Source organism: Phodopus roborovskii, unplaced genomic scaffold (assembly GCF_943737965.1).
Source record: "Phodopus roborovskii unplaced genomic scaffold, PHOROB, whole genome shotgun sequence".
Classification (NCBI taxonomy): Eukaryota; Metazoa; Chordata; class Mammalia; order Rodentia; family Cricetidae; genus Phodopus; species Phodopus roborovskii.
Genome location: NW_026126571.1, coordinates 1,721,181 through 1,745,703, shown reverse-complemented (window position 1 = coordinate 1,745,703; position 24,523 = coordinate 1,721,181). Strand labels below are relative to the sequence as shown.

Here is a 24,523-nt window from a genome sequence, read left to right as displayed (position 1 = left end):
CACGTAAAGATGTGGAGGGAGCTGCATGTTTGGTCTGAATTGAAACACCCTCCCGTGGAGGGCTGACAGAGGCTTGGAATACTCAGGAAAGGGCCTCACAAGCTGTCCCTGAAGTGGTCTAGGCAGTAAACATTTCCTAGCAGAGAGGAGACTCTTAGGAAGCCCAGTGTTGTAGATTTTGTGTGTCATTACCCGTGCAATGGTGGGCTTTCAATTGTTGCAGCTGCCTGGGTCCCCCACGCTCTGTGAATTCCTCACCCATGTTCCCGAAATGTTCCTGCAAGTAACTTAAGTAAACCTGTTCATAAGGCCAACGTGGGTAGAATCATCTCTGCCGTCTGTCCTGGTGCCCTGCACAGTGTGGATACACGTCTGTCACATCCCCAGGGGAAATCAGACACAAACAGTAACACAGGCACAAAAGGGTGGTTTTACTCTCATCCTGTACCCACTAGGGTAAGCTGTCCTTAATCAAATGACAGGTCAGGATGGAAAGACAGCCACAGTAGGTAATCAGCAAGTCCTGGCTCCTGGGGAAGCTGTGTGACTCTCCAGCCATCCCTGGGGGTCTCTCCTGCCCAGGGACTCTGCTTCTGGAAACATCCCCCCCCCCAGCTGCCCCAGGCCCTGCCCTTCCTCTACAGACATGGCAGCAGCATCCAAACACGCTACAGTGATGGCCACCGACATCCTTCTGCTGTCCTGCTTCCCCTGCCCTGGTCACAGTGGGTTCAGCAGCTGTTCTTGGGCCGGGAGAAAAGGACAGCCTGTAAGCGGAGAAGGAACTTGTCCTGTTGGTACCCTGGCTGCCATGGAGAGTTATTTGTTTGCTCCATTAGCTGCTGTGTTGCCTGCTCACACCAGCACTGAAATGTCCATCCTGAACAGTGCCTTGTGCAGGTTCCAAAGAGCCGTCTCCAGAAGGGGAACGGAGCTGAAAGACCCGCAGAGCGTGGACCTTCACACTCTGACTCACAAGAATCGGTTTTGATGCAGCAGCACGAGGTCTTTTATATTCCGAGTGCACTGGGGTCCACAGTCATGCGCCGTGCAGGGGTAGAGGACTGAGGACCCCGAGTACAGGATTGAGACAGCTTTTATAGGGTTTACAACAAAGCCCGTGCATCGTAAACCAATCATCTCATAGCATCCAGAGCCTGCATGGTACGGGCCAATCAATTTAAACCATCCAAGCCCACACTTTATAGATCAATCAGTTTTCTGTAGCCCTGGAGGTCTGCATTTGTGAGGGCTCCTAGGTGGGGTGACAAATGGCAGTTAGGTCACTGGGGTGGGAGTTTCACAAGCAGTTTACAAAGTCAGGTAAGTGGCAAGGAGTGTGAACTTTTGCCTATTTACTGGCAGGACAGGGTCTGAAATTTAAGGTATTTAGTATTTTTAAACTTCTAGTTTCCTGGGGTCATTGGAGAGTTAGGCTGTATTTTTCCATCCTTACAGATTCACACAAGGCTTCTCCATCTCTTCCCAAAGGATGTAAATGTAAAGGTGGGGCCATGTTGTGCTGATGACTGTGTAAGGATGTGCTAGAAATCGACATCACTAAGCCAGAGTGGGCTAAGCCAAGAAGGAAGACTTGTTGAGTTGTAGTCATAGACTTGGAGAGTCCACATGATAAACAGGAAATTGTGCCATGAAATCTGAGCCAAAATGCAAGTCAACATGGTAAAATGGAGGCAGCCAGGGTTTGGGGCGGCAGAAGCCAGAAGCTGTGGTTGCTGGAACTGAAGTTGCTTCTTGGGCTGCTGGGAATGCTTGGGATTTGAGACATACGGTTACGGCACGGCATTTTTGATGGACCAAAGGCCGTAGAGTCTTACAGTGTAACTGTGTACTTTACATCTAAAAAAAAAAAAAAAAATGAGAAGTAAATAAAGTCCTTTGGAAATGTCTAAACTCAGAGGTAGAATCTCAGAGGTTAGAAAGAGCAAAGTGTCAGTGGAGTTTCCTTAACACTGAGTGGCTGCGGCCAGAGCCAGTGGCCATGTCTCTGACTGAATGCGTTCACCCCAGGCCAAACAGAGAGACCACGCTGTGGAGGCCAGTCAGTTTTAATGTAAAATGTATACTTGTCTCAGCAGAACCTCTGTCCTCATCATACCAAACGTCTTAGGCTTGCGGAGCCTGGGCAAGAACAGTTCGGATTCTGTATTCAGGAGATCGGCTAACGGGCTCAAACAGGGTTCACTGGAAGGGCCAGTGCAAGGCTGGGAGGAACCTGAGCTTCAGCTCTGTGGCTAGAAGTGGGTGGTTGAATAAATCAGGGAGAATTTTTTTCCCTCCACAGAGGCATGAAATCCCACAGAACCTACTCTTCACATAAATCATGTCATTTATTTTAGCCAGAGAAGTACTGATCATTTTGTTGAGTCCTGGGCTTCCCTTGGAGTTCAGCTGGACACAGACTCAAGGCTGAACTGGAGGACTGAGGGAAGGAAGGTACGAGAGCCAGTTCTTTCCCACGTGCTTTGGAACGGTTGTAGGACTGGCAAAATGGCTCAGCAGGAAAAGGCCTCTGTGGCAAAGCCTGGTGACATGAGCTCAGTTTCCAGGACCCACATGGTGGAAGGAGTTTTCCAGCAAGTTTTTCTCTGACCACAACATATCATCATTATCCTCTCTCTCTCTCTCTCTCTCTCTCACACACACACACACACACACACACACACACACACACGCATGCACGCATGCGCACACGCGCAAATATAATACACTTAAAAATATAATAATCAAACAAAAGCAATAACAACAACAAAACCGGTTGTATAGTCAACTTCATGTATTTTGTGCAGTCATTTTCATCAGCCTCTAACCAAGCGAATTAATGTAGAAGGCTGGTCGGTTCTAGAGAAAAGAGTTCATGGCTGAGCATCCTACAGCAGGAAGTAATCAACAAGGACCCTTCTAAAACCACACCCCTGCCAGGCCACCTGCCAGTGACTACTAGTTCAAGGTAAGAGTGGCCATGTTCTGATAGCTTAACTTGAACATACTTAGTCCTTACAGTTTGTGATCAAGGACATCTGATTCACCAAGTCTTAATGTAACCCTCCCCATGGTCCTTAAAACCTGCCTTGGGGCTGGAAAGATGGCCAAGTTGTTAAGAGATCTTGCTCTTGCCTGAGACCTGGGTTCCACTCCAGTCTAGCACCATGTCTGTGAGGCATAAGTGTCTTGGGACTCAAGGGGCTCTCTCACTGCCGCCAGCACCCATGCATTCAGACACTTTATGTTTCTGTTTGGGGTCAGCTGCACGTCTCAGATTAAACTCAACAAGGCCCATGGGGCCTCTCCCTAAGGGCTGTGTAAGTGGTAAACAGTGAGGGGACTATAATGGAGCTACTGGCCTGTTGTTCAGGGACTTCCAGTGATGCGGCTTTGCCCCAGAACCTGGGCTGAGAAGCGTCTACGTGACGGGGCTCCAGAGGCACCACCACGGGGGTCCCTTTGGGGGTAACGAACTAGTGAGCTTCAGAGACTGGCTGTCACAGTGTTGTGGGGAGTCCACCACAGAAGACTGCCCAGACATGGTTTAAGCCGATCGGAAGTCTTTCCTAGTCAGTCGGAGATGATGCTGCATGTTTGGGATGCCACGGTAGCCAGAGCCTTCCTCAGGATGAGCTTTTAAGCACAAAGCCAAGAAAACCATGCTCTAGGTTGACTTACTTTGGTTAACAAGAACAGTTACCCCAAAACATAACTACAGACGCTAAAAAGCAGGGTTAGTACACTTTGAGATTTTCCCAGAACTATATGGACTTTATCGGGTTAGGCCTTTGATATAGTTTTGGCTGGCGGTGCCGTCTGTGCGCTGGGTTTTACAGCCTGACTGGCATTTCCATCATGGAGTGCTAAGGTCTTGGGGTCCTGTTACAACTATAGCCTATTGCAACACACACACACACACACACACACACACACAAGCTCACTTTTCTAAAGAGTGCATAATGCTGACACTGACCACCTAACCAAGGTGCTCAGAAAGAAAACGAGCCCCATAGGCTCATGGGGAGTGGCCATAGGAGGTGTGGCCTTGATAGTGGAAGTGTGACCTTGCTGGAGGCGGATGTTCAGAAGCTCAAGCCAGGCCCAGTGGTCCACTGTCTCCTCCTGATTGCAGATCAAGATGTAGACGCCTCAACTACCTGGCCAGCACCACCCAAGCCTGCCTACACTCTGCCTTACCTCCCACATGATGACAATGAACTAAACCTCTGCATGGACTAAACCTCTGCGTTGTAAGCCAGCCCCAGTTACATGCTTTGCTTTCCGAGAGAGAGAGAGAGAGAGAGAGAGAGAGAGAGAGAGAGAGAGAGAGAGAGAGAGAGAGAGAGAGAGAGAGAGAGAGAGAGAGAGAGAAGGGAGGGAGGGAGAGAATGGGGGAAGGGCAAAGCTTGCCAGTCACATTTGCCATGCTCAGACTGGCTAGAGTCCCTTCAAACACACACACACACTCACACCGACTTACCATGGACAGAGCTGATACAGACACCATCAAAGTCCAGTTTAGTGAACAAATGAGTTTTACTGGGCCATGTACAGAAATATTGGTGAATAGTTACCTACAGCGGCAGGAATGATTCAGACCGGATCCTAAAAGCAGAGTCTTTATTGTGAGTTAACTCGGCCCTCTCTGAGTTGGACTCAGCAGGGGAGCAGAGCCGGAGAGCCGCCTGCAGCATGGGGTGGGGGCTTTTATTGTGGTTAGACCTGGGTTAGGGACCTTGAGGGATTCCAAAACAGACTTGGGATTGGTTAGCCCTGATTGGTATCTGGACTGAGCTAATTGGCTATTTTGAGTCTAGGGAAGTTGCAACATTTTAGTCTCAGCAGGACAGCTGGAATTGTTTGTCTGATTGGCCTCTCGGTGTGGGGTGGGAGGAGGCGTTCATGGTCTTCTCTGTAACCAGGGCAAAGGTCAGGGGCAGTCATGCCCTGCTGACTCGGGCTTCAGTTCTGCTAAGGCCTGGGTCTCTCATATATGCCCCCCCCCATCTCTGATAGGATGTAAATAGACTGTAGCACCATTAATTGCCCTGTGTCAAACCTTTCCCCAATGAAGGTGAGCAGCCTTTTGAGGATACAGGACACCAAGGCAAGGGTATTAGGACCAGTAGGGGCCCCAGTGGGGTGAAGACTATGGTAGTCAATCACGGAGATTCGAACCAGCCTTGAGACTGTCCACGCTCCCTGTTTCTTTTTGTAACTCCTCTCTGACTTTGGCCAGTGATTCCTTTACAGCTCCTGAAGGATCAACACAGAAGCAACATTCTTCTCCTAAGGCTGCACAGAGCCCCTCCCTCTTATAAAAATACAAGATCCAATCCCCATCTGTTCTGCAACACCACATTAGCCAGGGAGGTTAGGGAATTCTGTGGGTGGCTGATGGAGCTTTCTTGCATTTTTATGTCTAGGTCAATGGTAGTCCATCAAGGCATTTGTCAACTTACCGGCTGTCTTTTGGGGCTTTTTTTCTAATATCTGGTGCTGCTTGATTGACAAAAGGGTCCTCAGGGTTCATGGGAGAGAATGCCCTAAAAGCCCCCATTAATCTCTCAAGATAGGCTAATGGTGATACGTTAACCTCCTGCTGAACACTATAAATTTTAGCCTTATTAGTTGGGCACTGATCAGTCACCTGGAGACCCCTCATTAAAATCTGGCGATAGATCTTGAGGTCTCCCTACCTTCTGACGAGTTGAAATTCCATTGGGGGTCAGTCCAAGGGAAGCTGTGGTCAATCTGGGCCTGGCTGACTATGGGATGTCTGTCATTGCCTGAAACCAACTTCTGGGCCTCAACAGTGCTGGGAGCCAAATCCTGTATTGACAGTGGTCCAGCCATCACACGGCCCAAAAGGTCCCAGAGTGCCAGAAGAGTCAGTAAGTTTCCATTTCCCCATCAAAGACCAGGAACCAGGGAACACATAGCCCTCCAAAGTTAGCTATTAGCTATCGGCTGCTGAGCACAGGACATCTTGCAGTTAGATTACTTAGCAACCTTCACCCCGACCCCCTCATTCCCTAAAAGAAGTTCCCGCTTTTGCCACTATAATAGCCCTTATGTAAAAAATAAAATTTTGCAGCTTGATCAGAAAGCCTGTCTTGCTGTCTGTTTCTTGTGTCTCTTGTCTCCTCATTCTAGGACTCTGGGGTTTCAGGCCCCCATTACTGCCCTGCTGGCCAGGGCACAACAAATCTTTAACACAAAATATCCAGGAAATATGGGGCACGGTGAAATGGCCAAACCTAAGATAATAGGCATAGAGGAGCCCAGCTCAAAGGTTCAGAAAGTATATTCAACAAAATCATAGAAGAAAACTTTCCCAACCTGAAGAAGGACATGCCCATGAAAGTACAAGAAGCTTACAGAACACCAAATAGAGTGGACAAAAAAAAAAAAAAAAAAAAAAAAAAAGTCCCCTTCACACATAATAATCAAGACACCAAACATACAGAATAAAGAAAGAATTTAAGAACAGCAAAGGAGAAAGGACAGGTAACATATAAAGGCAGAGCTATCAGAATAACACCGGACTTCTCAGTGGAAATTCTGAAAGCCAGAAGGTCCTGGCTAGATGGTCTACAAACACTAAGAGACCATAAATGCCAGCCCAGACTACTATACCCAGAAAAACTTTCAATTACTACAGATGGAGTAAACAAGATATTCCACAACAAAACCAGATTTACACAATATATATCCACAAATTCAGCCCTACAGAAAATATTGGAAGGAAAACACCAACTCAAGGAAGTAAACTACACTCACAAAAGCATAGGCAATAGATAATCCCACTGTACCAAAAGCCAGAAAAAGGGGGAAAATTCACACAATACCAATTCCAAAAATAAACCCAAAACAAACAAGAATTAACAATCAATGGCCATTAATATCTCTCACTTTTAAAAAGACAAAGACTAACAGAATGGATACAAAGACAGAATCCACCCTTATGCTGCATACGAGAAATATACCTCAACTTCAAAGACAGACATTACCTCACAGGAAAGGGTTGGGAAAAGATTTTCCAATCAAATGGTCCTAAGAAGTAAGCTGGTGTAGCTATCCTAATATCTAACAAAATAGACTTCAAACTAAAATAAATAAGAGATGAAGATCATTTCATATTCATCACAAAAAAAATCCATCAAGATGAAGTCTCAGTCCTGAACATCTATGCCCCAAATACAAACACACCTACATTCATAAAAGAAGCATTACTAAAACTCAAATCATACATAAAACCTCACACACTTATATGGGAGACTTCAACACCCCACTCTCACCACTGGACAGGACCACCAGACAGAAACTTAACAAAGAACAAAGGAACTAACAGAAGTTATGACCCAATTGGGTTTAACAGATATCTATAGAACATTCCATCCAAACACAAAAGAATATACCTTCTTCTCAGCTCCTCATGGAAAAACCGACCACATACTCAGGAGTAAGGCAAAGCTGAACAGATAACAAAGAAAGAAAGAAAGGAAGGAAGGAAGGAAGGAAGGAAGGAATAACCCTCTGTATTTTATGGGACCACCATGGCTTAAAATAAGAATTCAGCAACAACACAAATTTCAGAAACCCTACAAACTCATGGAAATTGAACAATGCTCAACTACATCACTCCTGGGTAAAAGAAAAAAAAAAAAAAAAAAAAAAACAAAGAAATCAAAGACTCCCTAGAATTCAATGAAAAATGAAGGCACAACATACCCAAACCTATGGGACACTCTGAAAGCTGTGCCAAGAGGAAAGTTCATTGCACTAAGTGACCATATGAAGAAAACCGAGGATAGTCACATTAGAGAATTAACAACATACCCCAAGCTCTAGAACAAAAAAAGCAAACTCACCCAGGCTGAAACCAATAAAGAAGAAACAAAGAAAACACAAAGTATCAATGGAACAAAAGCTGGTTCTTTGAGAAAATCAACAAGACAGACAAACCTTTATCCAACTAAACAAAAGGCAGAGAGAGAACATGCAAACCAACTTCATCAGAAATAAAACAGGGACGCAATAACAGATGCGCGGCTTCAGCAACATGCAGCCTACACACTGGGGGGGGGGGGGGCTTGTCTTTCCAGAACCGTCCACACTCCTGTATGCACAGCTCCCTTTTCTGCCATGGCTGACTCATGTTCCAGTGAATAAAGACAAATGTGGTTTCACCACCGCACCTGCCATTTAGCACCCCAACAAAAGAGTATTCACGGCCTCGTGTGCATCTGGAATGTGGTGTCTGCACTACTTGGCTGGGATGTGGGTCCTGTATAAACAGCCATCCTTCATGGACTGTCCTTTCCCAAGGGCTCTGCGTTGGTCCTGCCTCAGGAGCATCCCAGTTTCTGACCAGCTGTCCTCATTGCTCGGGATACCAATCGTCCTTCCTCTATCCTGAATTCTCAGCATCACCCCCACGCCCTTCCCCCACCCCTGGTCCTTGTCACTGTTCCCGTGAAACTCCTAAGTAACAACTCCTTGTAGCCCTCTCCACCTGTGCAGGGAGGCACAGGAGGGGACCTCAGAACCTCCACACAGGAGCATTTCTTCCGCCAGGACAGCTCCGCAAAGCCTCAGCTAACAGCCTAGGGGAGGTAGTGCTGACCTGGAACATTCATTCCTTGTCCTAGAACAGGTGCAGGCAAGCTTAGACGGGGGAAATCCTGCCACAAAGGACTTTGCTGCGGAGCCAATGGACCTGTGAGCTCGGGGTGAGTTGCACTGTTGCCCAGAAGGTACACACATGGGACCAGGTTGTCCTCAGAGAGGGCCAAGTGCGCTGTGTGTGAGACAGTGTAGCTTGAATAAATCAGGAAGAGAGGTGTGGGGCCCTCTCACAAGGCTAAGGATCCAGGGACCACCCCAGGCCTGCTCTCCCTTCCAGAATAGCTCCATGGGGATCACAAAGTGAATGGACAGGTCCTTTCTCCTCGGTCACATTCTAGTTCATGACCTTTGGTTTATGATTACCCTGGAGCTGGCCAACGAGGCACCAGCCCAAGTTTTCTCCATGGAGGAGGGGCAGGTCCTGGCAGGCTCTTCTGATTTTGGAGTCTTGAGTTTTCTGGGAGTCTCTGCCCTGTGCTACCAGGACGAAAGAACAGAGAGGTAAGGCTGGGGATTGCTGTGGGCCTGGAGTTCCTTAACTTTCCTGGGGACTCAGTGGGGGAAGGCAGGTTTTGACTTGAGCTGTTATTTTTTTCACTCAATAAAACCTAACCAGAGAGAAGAGGTTTTTCTGAAACTCGTGCGTGGGAGCATGGGATTCTGTAATGTATGGACCCAGGTTTCCTGCTACAGGGCACTGTCTCTGAACCAGAAGTTCAGAGAGTCTGTACCTGAGTAAGGAGGGCGGTGAGGAAGGCAGTACACACACACACACACACACACACACACACTCAGGCCACCATATTAAATCCTCACAATTCAGCAGGAAACCAAGTGTTAGCTTCTGTGCTCTACAGAGGTGAAGGGCATGACTAAGATGCGAAGGGAGAAACCAAGGCGATGGCCAGGTGTTAGTGACCTCACACATTCCAGCAACGCCCTGTTGTTTCCTGGGTGACACTAGAAAACATGCTTGAGTTAATTTAACGTGGCTCCTAAGAGGTCTGGAATAGGGTTGAAGGGACTCAGGGGACTCACATGATTTTCTTTCTCTTCTGCAGGGCCTGGGAGTGGTGTACCAGCAGGTCTGGCTGTTCCTCGTGGATGCAAATTTGAGACCCCAGAAGTCTTCCCATGGCTCCTTATCACCTCCGCCAGTACCGGGAGAGCGACCACAGACAGGTCCTGGATCTGTTCTCCAGGGGCATGGAGGAGCACATCCCTGCCGCATTCTACCATGCACTGATGCTGCCCCAAACCCTCCTGCTCCTACTGGGGATGCCCATTGCCCTGGTCCTGGTGTCTGGCTCCTGGTTGCTAGCCGTTATGTGCATCTTCTTTCTGCTCCTGTTACTGTGGCTCCTTGCCAGACAGCCTTTGAAGAAGTTTGTGGACATGTGTTTACACACAGACCTGGCCGACATCACCAAGTCCTATCTCAACGAGCTTGGCTCCTCCTTCCTGGTGGCTGAGACTGAGGGCCAGGTGGTAGGCATGGCGGCGGCTCGGCCAGTCAAGGATCCCTCATTAAACAGGAAGCAGCTGCTGCTGTTTCACCTGTCTGTGTCCTCACAGCATCGGGGACGGGGGATAGCGAAAGCGCTGATCAGAGCGGTCCTCCAGTTTGCACGGGACCAGGGATACAGCGATGTTGTTCTACGTACTTCTGTGCTGATGTATGACGCTGTGGCCCTCTACAAGGGCATGGGCTTCCAGAAGACAGGCCAGTCCTTCTTCAACACAGTAGCGAAGCTACTGACTGCCCCTTCAATCCATTTCAGGTACCCACTCCCTTCAGCTCAGGAACATGAGCTATGACCTAATTTCCTTACGCGTCTGTCAGCCTCCAGATCACTATGCTTCCACAAGAAAACCCTCATGTTGGATCACAAAGGCATATTTGCCACGCTCACAGGAGCCCTGCATATTTGATGGTGGGTGATAATGGAGTGCCCCATGTCTTCCAAAGTCAACTTCCTGCAGAGGGCTGTCAGTGACTGCTGGTGCAGTGGGCTAGTTTCATGGGGCAGTAGAGGCCATGTGTGGAATGTTTCTGTGGGTCCAGGAAGGAAGCATGATCTAGAGAGTTCTAGATTTACTGCACAAGTTGTCTCAGTTCCAAGTCTAGGGACTCCAGAAATGTAGGTGCTTCAGACCTGACCATGCTTCATGGATGAATTAAGACAGAGCTGTGTGCTGGTGTTTTCGAGACTGTTAGCCATTTCTGCAACTTCATCTCTAGCACTGACATACCCCTATCTCATACTGGATATCCCCAACCCAGCAGGATCTGCTGATTACAGCAGCAATTCCAGGAGCACTTCCAGGGGACCTGGGGATGACAAAGGGGTGTTTCCAGGTAGTTGCTGTCCTTGTAACGTGTATACGATAGCAGAGAAATGTTTTTCCCTTTCCTAGAACACCCACAGACTCTGGATTCTGTAAACCCATTCTAGTGTGCTTTTCTGTTGCTGTGGTAAAAAAAAAAATATTCTACCAAAAACAACTCAGAGGAGAAAAGGGGCTTATTTCATTTTACACTTCTGGGCCACAGTCATTGTGAGGTTATGGGAGTTCTGGGCTTATGGTAACACTGTGCAAACTTAGCTTCTCACTGGTGAGCTCCGTTAGGGCCGGGATCTCTGTTTGGGGGAGACATAGAACAGTGACATCTTTACCTCCGGATATCACACCAATAATAAAGAAAACAAATGGCTTCCCTGGTCTATCTCGATCAGGCAATGAGTTCATCAGAGTTGCTTATAGCAGCGCAGATCATGGTTTACTTACATGGAGTTTCTGTCCCACCTGGTCCCATAGCCGTTTAGCCCCACATAAACACACATAAAGGCTTATATTAATCACATATTATGTCTTAGTCTTCTTACTAACTAGCTCTCTCTGAATTACTAACCATTTCTATTAAACTATGTATCGTCCTGTGGTCTTGGCTTACTGGAGAATGCCCAGACCTGTTACTCCTTTGACGGCTGCATGGCATCTCCCTGGTGGGCTTCTCTCTACGTCCTCTCCCCAGAATTCTCATCTGGTAGACCCACCTATTACTTGCTGCCTGACTACTGGCCAATCAATGTTTTATTCATTAACCAATAAGAGAAACATATACACAGAAGGACATCCTCATCACACCTTGATATGGGTAATGACTATGGAGGCTGTGTCACTGGATTCTTGGAACAACCTGTAAGAAGCTACATCATCGAGCCAGGCATACACCTTAAATCCCAGCACTTGGGAGGCAGAGGCTGGTGGCTCTCTGTGAGTTCGAGACCAGCCTGGTCTACAGAACTAGTTTCAAGACAGATTCCAAAGCAATACAGAGAAACCCTGTCTCGACAAACCAAAAAAAAAGGGAGCTACATCATTAAAGTGTTCCTACCCACAAGTAATCATTAACTGCTTATATAACCCTGGAAAGGGACTTTTGGGGCTTTTGGCTTTCTTAAGAGTTTCAGGAATGTTCTTTCACTCCAGCAGAGGAGTGTTTCTACCTGGAGTAAATAATTACACAATATTCTGCGCCTTCACCCAGTTCTTACATCCACACAACCCTCTAATATTCCCTGAGCCATGCACCAGAGAAATATAGATGCCAATAGTATAGACCAAGAGCAATACACACTTTTCTTAGCAATTTGGTTAGATGTGGGTCTCCACAGTAACCACTGTCCACTGGGGAGGGGGAAAGAAATTCCTCCTCACATCAGTGACTGACAGGAGCAGCATGCTTTGGGTATAGATACACACGCTTAGAAGACCATTTGATAGACACGTGCATCAAATTCACACAGTAGCAGTAGACTCCTCTCCAAAGTCCGTGACCTCCCTTGCCACTTGTAGTAGCAACCTGGGCTCTGCCCTGTGAAGTCGGCTTTGCATCCAACCAGAAAGCAGTTAGTTGGACCCACAGCTGTGCCTCTATCACAGCAGCAGAACTAACTGGCCTGTCGTGTGCTGCTAACAAGACCATTTGCGACAATCCCCCCCCCCCCCAGCGCTCTTCGGACCGGTAAGGAAAAGAGCTTTCAACTCACCCTGATTTTTTTCCATGCCTTATTACAAGACATGTGCATAATCTTTAGCAACAGGGACTCACTATCTAGATTTAATATGCAACCAACGCTGTGGCAATAGCCTGTATTGTGTGGAGACTCACAGACCTCCTAACCTACAACTTGTAAGGAGATACCTCACCTCTCACACTGGGATATTCATCCAACAACCATATGGCTGCTGGGGGTATCCTTTCCCACCCACAGAGGCACACTGGTTCAATTTTTCCTCTTCCTTCCTTCCTTCCTTTCTTTCCTTTTTGACATTTACCAAGTGCATATTTAACAGAAGGTAGCCAAGTCCTTTCTATGTACTATGCTGACTATAATAATTAAACAAATAGCACAAAAATGCCTGCTAGGCAGAAATCTCAGTGTTTAGCTTTCATATCTTAAGATCTTAAATTGAGTAAAAATTGAAGATGGTAGAAAATTAAAAAAGAAAGTCACTGCCACATGTGGAATAAGGAGAAAAACAACACTAAAGTTATTCTAATAACCAAGGCTGGCCTAGAGCTTCACAAAAATTCCAGCGCCATTTCCTTATTATTATGATTATTATTATTTACTGGGAATTAGGAATTATTTGGCAATGCTACTCTTGACAGGGCCAGGCAAATATCATGACAGGCTCAGTTAAGAACTAGGCCTCAGTTCACAAGCAAAGAGCAGTCAGCCACCAACACCCCTCCCCACCTGGAGTGATAATCAAATGAGGACAAAGCCTGGGACTTGTCCACGAATGGAAAACCTATAGCTTTAGCCCACCCCTCTATCCCTAGCCAATTAGAAATGTACTAATATGATTGCCACTTATGCAGGCCAATCATGAGTAGAATGGCCATACTGCTTTTAATCCCCCCCCCCCCCCCCCCCCCCCCCCCTTACACATTCCATTTGGGGTTGTCACCATTTTGTATAGGCATGTGACCCCACGTGTAATAAACGCTCTTGCTGATTGCATCATGACCGGTGGTCTTTGTGGGGGACTTCTCGAGGCCTCTTTAGACTAATAAGCAATGATAAAATCCAGTGAGAGAAAAAAATAAACCATGAACAACCAGGGAGGCTTACAAAATTGTCTTTAGGGTACTATCTGGAAAAACTCACACATTTCACAGTAGAGGTGTCCCTGTAGAGGTGCTGTTGTTTTTGTGAACTGAGAGGTCATTAAAATGCATGTCATGACACAGACATCTTTTCAAGGGAAGCAGCCCCTGCTTGGAATGAACTGTACTATTCACAATTGTTTCATCAAAGGTTTCCTCTTGGCATGCTAGCACCCTACAGAAATAACCCTATTAAAGTAGCTGAGCTAGAAAGACTGGGAGGGTGTGGGTGGGGGAAGTGTGGGGAGCTTAGACAGAGTCAGAGAGCTCAGCTGCACACAGGAAGCCTTTTATGGTTCTTTTTGAATTGAAGTTCCCCAGAAGGGAGTGAAGATAGGACTTTAATATAAAGTATTTCTAATTTCTTTTGTGGGGGCTGTTTCAAGACAGGGTTTCTCTGTGGCTGGCCTTGAACTCAGATTTGCCTGCCTCTACCTCCCAAGTGCCGGGACTAGAGTGCTGGGACTAAACGCATGCACCACCACACCCAGCCTAGTAGGCCAAGTATTTCTAAATCTTAAGGTGAAGGCAGCATTGAAAGGTGTTCTTCAGATATTCTTCAGAAATTCTGCTACCCTCATAGACTGGAGCCTAGCCCCATCCTCATCAGAGAGGCTTCATCCAGCAACCGATGGGAGTAATACAGATACAGACCACAGCCAAATGTTAGCTGAAGCTCAAGGAATCCCTTGGGAGAAGGGGAGGAAGGGTTGTAGAAGTCAGAGGGGTCAAGGATACCACAAGAACACGACTCACAGAATCAACTAGGCAGGGATCATAGGAGCTCACAGAGACTGAATTGACAAGTGGGGAGTCTGATTGGGTTTGAGCTAGCGGCCCTGTATATGTTATGGTTGTGTGTGTCCATTCCACTAATCAGGCGAAGGCCTAGAGTTTGAAATGAGGCAAGACAGCAAGTCATTCATTCAACAGGAATGCTGGAATGCGGAATGCCCTTTATTGAGGGGAAGGAGTGGGCTTATACACTGACTCACAGCACAGTGGAAAACAACAGGGTCAAGAGTCCACGTCTTTCAGGCTTAGCTCCTCCCCAGCAGACGTGTGTTAGCAAAACAGAAAGAGTACCAGTAACAACTCCAGGGCAAGATGTTCCAGCCAACAGCTTCAGGCTTGCTCACGGAGCCTGGGGGGGGGGGGTCCATGCAGGGCCCTACAGTTGTGTAGCTTGGTGTTCCTGTGGGACTCCTAATGGTGAGAGGGGTGTCTCTGCTCTTTTGCATGTTCTTGAGACCCTTTTCCTCCTACAGGGTTGCGTCCTCCAGCCTTGATATGAGGGTTTGGGTACAGTCTTGTTGTAACTTGTTATGCTATGTTTGGTAGACATTCCTGGGAGGCCTGCTCTTTTCTGAAGGAGGATCGGGGGTGAGGGGAAGTTCAGGGACACTGGGAGGAGAGGAGGAAGGGGAAATTACAGTCAGGACGTAATGTATGAGAGAAGAAGGAAGTAGTGTACACCTTTGATCCCAGCACTTGGGAGGCAGGGAGCTCTGTGAGTTCAAGGCCAGCCTGGTCTACAGAGTGAGTTCCAGGACAGCCAAGGGTATACAGAGAAATCCTATCCCAAAAAACAAAACAAACGAAAACTTCTTTCGGGCTCCAAAGCAATACAGAGAAACCCTGTCTCAAGACAAACAAACAGAATGAAAGAAAAAAGTGTTCTTCAAATCTCAGTACACCTGAAAACATGCAGATAAGATCCACTCTTATTCCTGCTTTGTAAGTATTTTTCTGAGTAACATATTTGCTTCTATTCTTTATTTTTATCTTTTCAAAAATGTTATTTATTTATTTTACAACCCTATTGAACTTCCCTCTCTCTCCTCTCCTCCCATTCCTCTCCACACCACCCCTCATCTGCTTCTGTTCAGAAAGGTGCCGGCCTCAAGTTTTAATTTTATAATTTGCTCCTTAAACTTTATGCTTCTAAGAGTGCTTTCTGAACACGTATGCATACAGCATAGGCGTGCCGAGTGTCTGTGGAGGTTACAGAGGGCATTGCATCCCTGTAAATGGAGTTACAGACGGTAGAAGCAGCCACGTGGGTGTTAGGAACCAAACCTGTATCCTCTGCATAAGCAACAAGTGCTCTCAACTGCTGAACCATCTCTCCAGCCTCCTGTTTTGTAGTTTTATATTGTGCTTTTAAAAAATAAACTAGGCTTTTTTCTGACAATTTTCTCACATGTATGTAGTTTATTCTGATTATTCTTCTCTCCTACCCTCTTTTATTTCCCTTCAGACCGTATCAACCTTCCCTCCTCCCCACAAGTCCCCTCTCCAGAATTATGTCTTTTTTCAGTTTGTCTTGTTGCTGTCCACCTGCCTCTGCCTCCCAAGTGCTGGGACTAAAGGCGTGCGCCACCAACGCCCGGCTTCTCTCTATCTTGTATGGAGTCTTTCCCTGACCCACCAGCTAGCTCCGAAATCATGACACAGAGACTTACTATGAATTATGAAAGCTTGCCTGATAGCTTAAGCTTGTTTCTAACTAGCTCTTATAACTTAAAGTAACCATTTCTATAGATTCACTTTCTGCTTTGTGACTTTACCACCTCGTCTACACACTGCCCATCCTGCTGGCTCTGCGTCCTCTGTGTCTCCTCACTTTTCCACCTTCTCCTTCCCAGCATCCTCTGTGCCTGGAGATCCTGCCTAGGATTGGCCGTTGAGCTTTTTATTAAATCTGTCCGAGTGTCAATTCTTCACAGGGTACTGTCTTGTGTGCTGAGGGAGACTCTCACTTGAACCTGAGCTCGGCTGATTTGGGGGGTGGGGTCTACCTCGTAGCTCAGTGTGGGAATCCCATGTCTGCTCCTCACACGCCAGGGTTACAGGTGAACTATCAAGCCCACCTGGCGTGCGTGTGCATGCATGCATGTGAGGCTTGAAGTTGACATGTGTCTTCCTCAGTCTCTTTCACCTTTAATCATAAAGGCAGGGCCTCTAATTGGCCTTGGAGCCCACCAGTTTGGCCATGATGGATGGTCACTGGGGGGACTCTTGCCGCCTGAGCGCTGGGGTTTTCATCAGCCAGCTTTTATGTGGGTTCTAGGCATCCACATTACTGTCTTCACACCTTATCCAGCGAGCCATCTCTTAATCCCTGCATTTATTCTTACACAACCTGCAGAATAGAATTGAGACGATTGTTACAGGTTCTGATGTGGACAAGAACTTGGTTATGATACAACCACACCCTACCCACAGCTTCTATCTACAGTTTCACTGTTTGGCTCTTTTACAGGGGTTTTTGAGAGGACAATGTCAGCTCATGTAAAGGACACCTTTTTGCTGTTTATACTGCTTTTGCAATAGTCTCCGAAAACCATAATGCCACATTCCCTGGCAGGTCTTTGCCTACAGGTTCAACTCCTCCATCCATAACACACTTTCCTAGCAACCTTCTTTCTGCGAGTCCACAGGCAGCCTCAAATCTGCGATTCTAAGCTACTTTCTAATGTTTTCAATGTTTTCCATTGGTGATGTCAAACGCTAGCACACCTACCCATAGCTTCTCTACAGGAAATTGTGAAGGTGGAAGTCACTTCCGGGACCCCTGTCGGTAACTTGAGTTTTCTTTGTAACCTATCTATTTTAATCTTAAAGCCTATTCCTCGGCTGGAACAGGAGCAGCGGGAAGGGCGTCTTCTTTGGGAAGAGCGCCCCCATGAGTTGAATACTCTTTACTGCAGCTGACTTCCCGTAACCCTTTGGCCTGAAAGGAAGTTCTGGCCACGCAGCAGGAGACCTACAGGAGATTCCTTGGAGCGGACCCTGACTATGGCAGCTTCCCTCCGTTAGGTCTTAGGGTCTAAGGGTGGCGATCAGAGCTTTGCAGGTTCTTGGGAGTCGCTTGGGACAAAGTGGCCTCCCCTCACCCTTGAACTCAGATACATTCCTTTCTCCAACTTGCATCACAGCAGTAACTGCGATCTAACCCTGCGTTCCTAAGCCTCGTTCCCGACACCAGCTGCCACGTTGCCCGTGGTCTGTTCAACCCCGAAGTGGATACAAAGCATCTTCAGTACTCAAGGCAAGTGATATGGTTTCAGTTTTTTGTTTTTGTTTTGTTTTTCTGGAAACATGAGATCAGTTTCCAGGTTGTTTGGGTGGCACATCCTCCAAGAGGTCTGGGACCAAATAATTATAGTCTAGTACGGCCAGCTCAGCTCTTCCTGAAGGATGGATATAAGGGTCCTATGCTGCGCAGGTCTGGCACCTGTGTGTGTGCACGGGGAGATTGTGCTTTTGGGTTACTCGGCAGGTTAAGAGCAGCAGGAAGGCTCCGTGGTCACTGAGTCTGCAGAATTCCATGTGGTAACTAGGAATTGTGCCAGGTGAGCTGAAGCAAAACCTGGAGATCCAGAGCGGACCATGTTGAAAGCTTGGAGCAGACAGAAAGCACTAAGGCAGGACAGGCAGCAAATCCCATCCCCAGCCCATGCAATGCCCTGTGCATGTCCTCTACTGCACCCAACTGTGCACACGACACAGATGGGTCAGTAAATCCCAGGAATGTTGTGCAAGTTGTCTCAATCTACCAGACTCACCTCAGTTAATTCCTCACCAGCAAAGAGAGCTGATTGGTTGCATAGGAGAGATGTGTGCCCAAAGCTAGGAAAGCTCAGCAGAGACCCAACTAGAGCCACACCTTGTCCAAAGCTCACCCTAATCTTGTGCCGCCTCTGCCCAGTTCACTGTGGGAGTGGTGGTGTTCCGGATGCCGACCTTTGATCCTTCTCAATTCCCTTCTTTGTTGCCAAGGACGGTTATGTAAGAATGTTGTATAATCCTCCTCTTTATTTCCTCTAGCCATTGGAAAAGGGCACTGTGGCCGGTAACACACACACACAGCATTGCAATGCCCCTTGGGTCCCCACTGAACTTGACCTGTATTTGGAAAACCCGCCTCTGCTTGTCATTCTATCACCACGAAAGGGAGGGAGGTTTAGCTCATTGCACAGCTTCTCACTGTGGACACCGCATGCCGACGGTATGAGCAGGGTAAGAATGAGGAAGGGACCCGAGGAACGGTTGCTAGGGCTCGTGGGTGAGATGTTCAGTGCAGGCCAAAAAGAGACACAGGGATCTCTGTCGCATCTAGCTCCAGGCCCTGTCGGAGCATCATAATCTCCCGGGAACATAACTGTGGAAGTCAAGGTAAAGTTGACTCCTATTAACTGTCCATCCCATAATCAGCTTAACAAGGTAGGTGGGAGCAGGACCCTCAACACCCAAACTTGTCAGCTTTGCAAACTTTTTTTAGAAAAGAAAAAACCACATTATTTTTATGTGTATGGGTGCCTTGCTTATGTTTGTGTCTGTGTGCCATGTGAATAAAATGTTCATGGAGGCAAAAGGAGCTAACACTCTCACCACTGAGTCATCTCTCCAGCTCCCAGACTCACTTTTACACAGTTTAGGTCTCCGTTGTGGGTACTCTCAGGACCTCTGGACACCCTCGTGGTAGCTAGAGCCCGCCCATGACTCATTTCCTCACTCCTGCATGCACAGCGGTCCTTCATCCCTATCTGGGTGCTTGCATCCTTTGGTGCATGGACCTCCTCTCTCCTTATTTTTGGGTGACATGTATATTTACCTCATGGTGGCTCTAGTAGTTTTTTTTTAAAAAGCACCCCTAGAGAGAATGACTTCATGCAACAGAGTTCCAGCAGAGGGGCTTTCTATTGGGAAAAAAGGAGGTTGTAAAAAGGGAAAGGGAGGGGAGACCAGCTCCAGGGACGGGAGCAGCAGGAGAGAGGAAATGGAGGAGGGGCAGGAGGTGGGCAGGTCTCTTTTAAAGAGGAACAGAGTGAATAGCACATGTGGTCCTCTTAGTGGCAACAGTTGAGGGCGCACCCCGCGAGAACTCCAAAGGCAGGCCAGTACAGAGGCCTAAATGCTACCTGAGATGGCAATGGCTTCAATCTCCAACAACCTGGTGTCTGTCTTTAAGATGACAAGGAACTGGCCCTTAGTGGCAAATGCACACCGCCTGCCCTCAGAAAACACAAATGAACTTAAGACAGAGCAGCTAAAGGTCCCAGCCCTGCCTGGGATGCTGAGTCAGAAGGGACCAGTGTGACAGGGACAAGGAGACAAATGGCAGCTTCCCACGACGGCGAGCAGCCTCGCGCCGTCCTAGATGCCCCCTTCCCTTCCAGGTTCATTCTGTGGGGCTCCTACCTTGTCACCACCCAGTTTCTTCACGCCTGTGAAGGTCTGTGATTATCATCCATGCAGGTGCTGGCCAATGAGACCTCTACCCATGTGACTCCAGGGAGAGTTACACTGTCCCAGGCCTCACCTGACAGGTGTGTCTCAGGCTAGGGGCAGGACCAAGTATCCTGGGCGAGGTAAAGTGTAACATGAAGAAATCAGGAAGAGAGATGGCAGCCTCCCACAGGTTAAAGACCATCCCCGGGCTTGCTCCCTCTCCGTGGTGATCCTATGGTGGTTGCAAAGCGAGTGGACACAAGCTGTCTCCTGTCACATTCCGACTCTTGGCCTCTGGTTTATGATTATCCAGGGCACCGGCCTGGCTCTGTTCCCCGAGGAGGAACTTGTCTTAGAAGGTTCCAGATGTCATCCTGAACTCTCCGCCGCAGGAGCAGGTAAGAGGACAGAGAGACAAGGTTGGCTCCTCTCTAGGTCTAGAGTCCCACAGCTTTCCTGGGTGTTCAAGGGTATCGTGCTTGACCTTTGCTTCTTAGTGGATTAAATCTTCCTAATTAGGGGAATATTTGCTGACACCTGCCATGGGAACATGGGACTCTGAAATTTATAAATCCCGAAGAGGAGACGCGGCTGAGGACAGCACATCTCCCTTCCATGGGGTACCGTCCCAGTGTCCTGAAGATTGGAGTGGTGGGAGGGGCTGTGCATGCCCTGTGCTGTCTGAAGCTTGCTGTACTAAACCCTCAACATTACCCTAGACACCAGGCGTTCCTTTACACTGATCTGTAGATGAAGGCACACAGGCTCAGAGGGGTTGGCATGCCTAGGGCCACATGACTTGCCAGGGGAGGAGTCAGGGGTGTAAGGCTCTGGAAACCAATGCTGTCTTCCAGTGTTGGTGTTCCACCCCCTCCTGGGTGACAGTGGAAATGAGCACCTGTGAGTCTGGGGCTGGGAGCTGGGTGGTGAGTGGAGGTTTGGGGAACTGTGAGTCTGGGGCTGGGAGCTGGGTGGTGAGTGGAGGTTTGGGGAACTCATTTGCTCTCTTCTGGCTCCTGCAGGGCTGGAAGGAAGCAAAGCAGGCACATCGGGGCGTCTCTGGTGGGCGCTGAGACTTGAGACGCCGTTTTCCCATGGCTTCTTTTCACATTCGCCAGTTCCAGGAGAGAGACCATGAGCAGGTCGTGGACGTGTTCTCCAGGGGCCTGGAGGAGCACATCCCCAACGCCTTCCGACACCTGCTGATGCTGCCCCGCACCCTCCTGCTCTTAGTTGGGGGGCCTCTTGCCATAGTGCTGGTGTCTGGCTCCTGGCTCCTGGCTGTTGTATGCAACTTCTTCCTGCTTGCGTTCTTGAGGTTCCTTGCTAGTTGTCCTTGGAAAAATTATGTGTCTAAATGTTTGCACACTGACATGGCTGACATCACCAAGTCCTACCTGAGTGCGAGAGGCTCAGGGTTCTGGGTGGCTGAGTCTGGGGACCAGGTGGTGGGCATCGTGGGGGGTCTGCCAGTCAAGGATGCCCCACCAGGGAGGAAGCAGCTGCAGCTCTTTCGCCTGTCTGTGTCCTCACAGCATCGAGGACGGGGGATAGCGAAAGCGCTGGTCAGAACTGTCCTCCAGTTTGCACGGGACCAGGGCTACAGCGACGTCATCCTTGAGACTGGCTTTTTGCAGCGAGGAGCTGTGAACCTCTATTACAGCATGGGCTTCCAGAAGACAGGGGAATCTTTCATGGACACGATCACATGGCTTGTGGATCTCTCTATAATTCATTTCATATACCCACTCACTTCTGCTCAGGAACATGAGCTGTGACCTTCTTCCTCTGTGTATCTGTCAGCCTCCAGCTCATTGTGCTGTGGGAAAAAAAACATCCCGGAGATTGTAGTGGACAAATCATAAAATTGCCTTTGCCATTTTCATCGCACCCCTGTGTCTTTGATGGTAGGTTGAGAACCAGGGCTGTGAACTATGCTTTATTTCCTTTAGGATAAATTCCTACAGAGGGGCAGCAGAAACCAAAGATGCGATGGGATAGTTCACATGGCCCGACTAGCATGTGTAGTCCCTGCTGACAACTCAGCCATCCACATCTACTTCCTGTCCGTTCCACCCGGACCACATCCAAACCGAGTAACTTGTTGACTCTTGAAGTCGACATCAGCTTTATATTCAACTGTAGGCCTTTACAGACAGCCCGTGTCTGGGAGGCATAGGACATGTCCTTCCCAGGTCCCTTCTGCTCTCCCCGTGCAGTAAGATCAGGTCTTCCGGGAGAAGCTCCAGGGACGTGGAGAAATGGGCTTGGAGGGATGGCTAGGTGGGGAAGAGCACTGGCCCGTCCCCAGGACTCACAAGGTGGCTTACAACCGTTGACCCCAGTCCAGGGGACAGTGCTCTCTTCTCCAGGGGCACCAGGCATGGCCTAATAGTCCCTGTTCTTTGAAATACATATCCAATAGCAAGGAAATGTTCTTAAACATGTAGGACACACAGTGGGGGCCAAACGCTAGCTGTATCGCGGGGCAGCAGGACGAGTTACTTCCACAGTGAGATGATGGAGAGACTTGAATATTGTAGAACAGCAGCAGCTGATACGGATACAACAGGGTCAGGGTGCCTGTTCCTGGTGTAAAACTTTTCCTGTGGAGTTACAAAGTAACCTCTTTTACTACCCCAGATAAGTGATTCCATGCAAGCTGTCTGATGAATCAGTGTGTTGCTGAAGGGCCTGTTCACCTTGGCAATCCTTAACTTCTGTAAGATTAGCGATGGGTCCCTTGAGTCTTTAAGCTCTCTTAGGGTTTCCCGAGCTTCCCCTTCAGTCCAGAAGAGACGCTACATCACACTCATCCCCTCCCTCCAGCTTTTACAGTTCTTCCACAACGCCCCCTGGGCCGTGGAGAGAACGGTATAAATTCAAGACCACAGCGTAAGATACTTATTTTCTGCAGCTGAACCAGATGTGCTCTCCATAGTGACTACTGCCCGTTATGAAAAAGAAACTTCAACCATCGTGGTTGCAGCTGCAGCCTGTGGGCACAAACACATGTTTAGAAGGCAATTTGACATGAATGTGACATGCATCTGACAAAACAGAGTTAGTAGCCTGCCCTCTGGAAAGCCCCACGGGTTTCTGATGACTTAAGTACCAAACACCAGTTTCTCTTGCGTGGCAGGCCTTCAGTCTGAGCAGGAAATCACAATGTGCAGCCATCAGCTGCCATTTGCAACCATTCTTCCTTAAGGGACCCAGGGAACCCTTCTAGAAGTGTAAATGCCTACTACTCGGGAGCAGCTTCTCACAGCACAGGCATGTCTCCCCAGTCTTCAGTGATGGCGATGGCACCTCATGGAAGGAAGATGTGCTGTCCCCAGAGCAAGAGGGAAGCCGGTGCTCATGTCTGCCATGTCCCCAGACGCCACAGGATCCAAGCTGGCTCCACTGCCACTGTACCCCACGGGCTACGCCTGGGCTTTAAAAGGGCCTCGAGGCACACAAATAATCCCCACAGCTGGTATGTTTTCTTGAAGGGAAGAAACTCTCCCAGCCAGGGATAGTTATTTATTATTAGAGCAAGCTGACTCATTTTCTCCTCCATAGCTCTTTTTCTGTATCTACCCACTGTTACAAGCACGTTTTCCCAGCGGCCTGGGCCCACAGCCGCACCAGCCCCAGATAACACACAGAGACGCTGTATTAGATATAAAGCTGTTGGCCTGTTACTAGTGTTTCTTATTGGCTAGCTCTGTCTTAAATATCTAAGTATTTCTATCAATCTAAGTATTTCCATGTGGTCATATCTTACCGGAGAGAGGGACAGAGTTCTGTTCTCCCCATCCTCCATCTTGAATCTCCTCCCTACTACTTCCTGAATCCTCCTTGTCTCCTAGTCCCGCCTATCTTGCTTTCCTATTGGCCAACAGTGCTTTATTCATTAGCCAATAAGAGAAACATATTTACAGAATGACAGCTCCCATCAACCCACTGCTTCTATTGCCTTGGGTGATATGGCGGTTTCCATGAGCCAACACACCATGGCCCAGCAACCACCAATGCCCCAAAATCCTGCCATCAGTAAGGGCACAACGAACCTGCAATTCAACACAGGACCTCCAGTTTCCTGCACAGCCCTCACCTGCAGACAGTCCTGGCCCTGGGGGGGGGGGTTGTCATCTTCCTCTGCAGCAGCAGGTGTCATGGGCATCACCAACACTCCCTTGGTGTCACCCTTTCTTTTGAGCAGAAATTTCGGACAGAAAGACTTTAGAAGCTCTAGAGCACATCCTCTGGCCGTCTGTCACCTTCATCTTGTGAATTATATCTCAACGCAATTCCTGCCACATTTGTCTTCACGTGACTGGGACGGAGTTTTAAAACCTGCTTTTCCTTTCTCTCATGCTCAGCACCATTTCCAGCCTGGTTTAATCACTCAGACACGCAGAAGGAGCTTCTCCAGCACCGCGTCTACCTGCATGTTGCCGTGTTTCCCACCATGATGAC

The 24,523-nt window shown here is 48.2% G+C and overlaps 2 protein-coding genes across 2 annotated transcripts; both read left to right on the top strand.

Moving 5' to 3' along the window:
* The first annotated feature begins 9,712 nt into the window (after positions 1–9,712).
* LOC127235568 (N-acetyltransferase 8) lies at positions 9,713–11,326 on the top strand. The gene has a single exon (XM_051202903.1). The coding sequence runs from the start codon at positions 9,772–9,774 to the stop codon at positions 10,453–10,455; it is 684 nt and encodes a 227-aa protein (XP_051058860.1). The 5' UTR covers positions 9,713–9,771; the 3' UTR covers positions 10,456–11,326.
* Positions 11,327–20,324: 8,998 nt separating this feature from the next.
* Nat8 (N-acetyltransferase 8 (putative)) lies at positions 20,325–21,910 on the top strand. The gene is made up of 2 exons (XM_051202853.1): positions 20,325–20,454; positions 21,079–21,910. Exon 2 carries the CDS (start codon positions 21,151–21,153, stop codon positions 21,832–21,834), a length of 684 nt encoding a protein of 227 aa, XP_051058810.1. The 5' UTR covers positions 20,325–20,454; positions 21,079–21,150; the 3' UTR covers positions 21,835–21,910.
* The last annotated feature ends 2,613 nt before the right edge of the window (positions 21,911–24,523 follow it).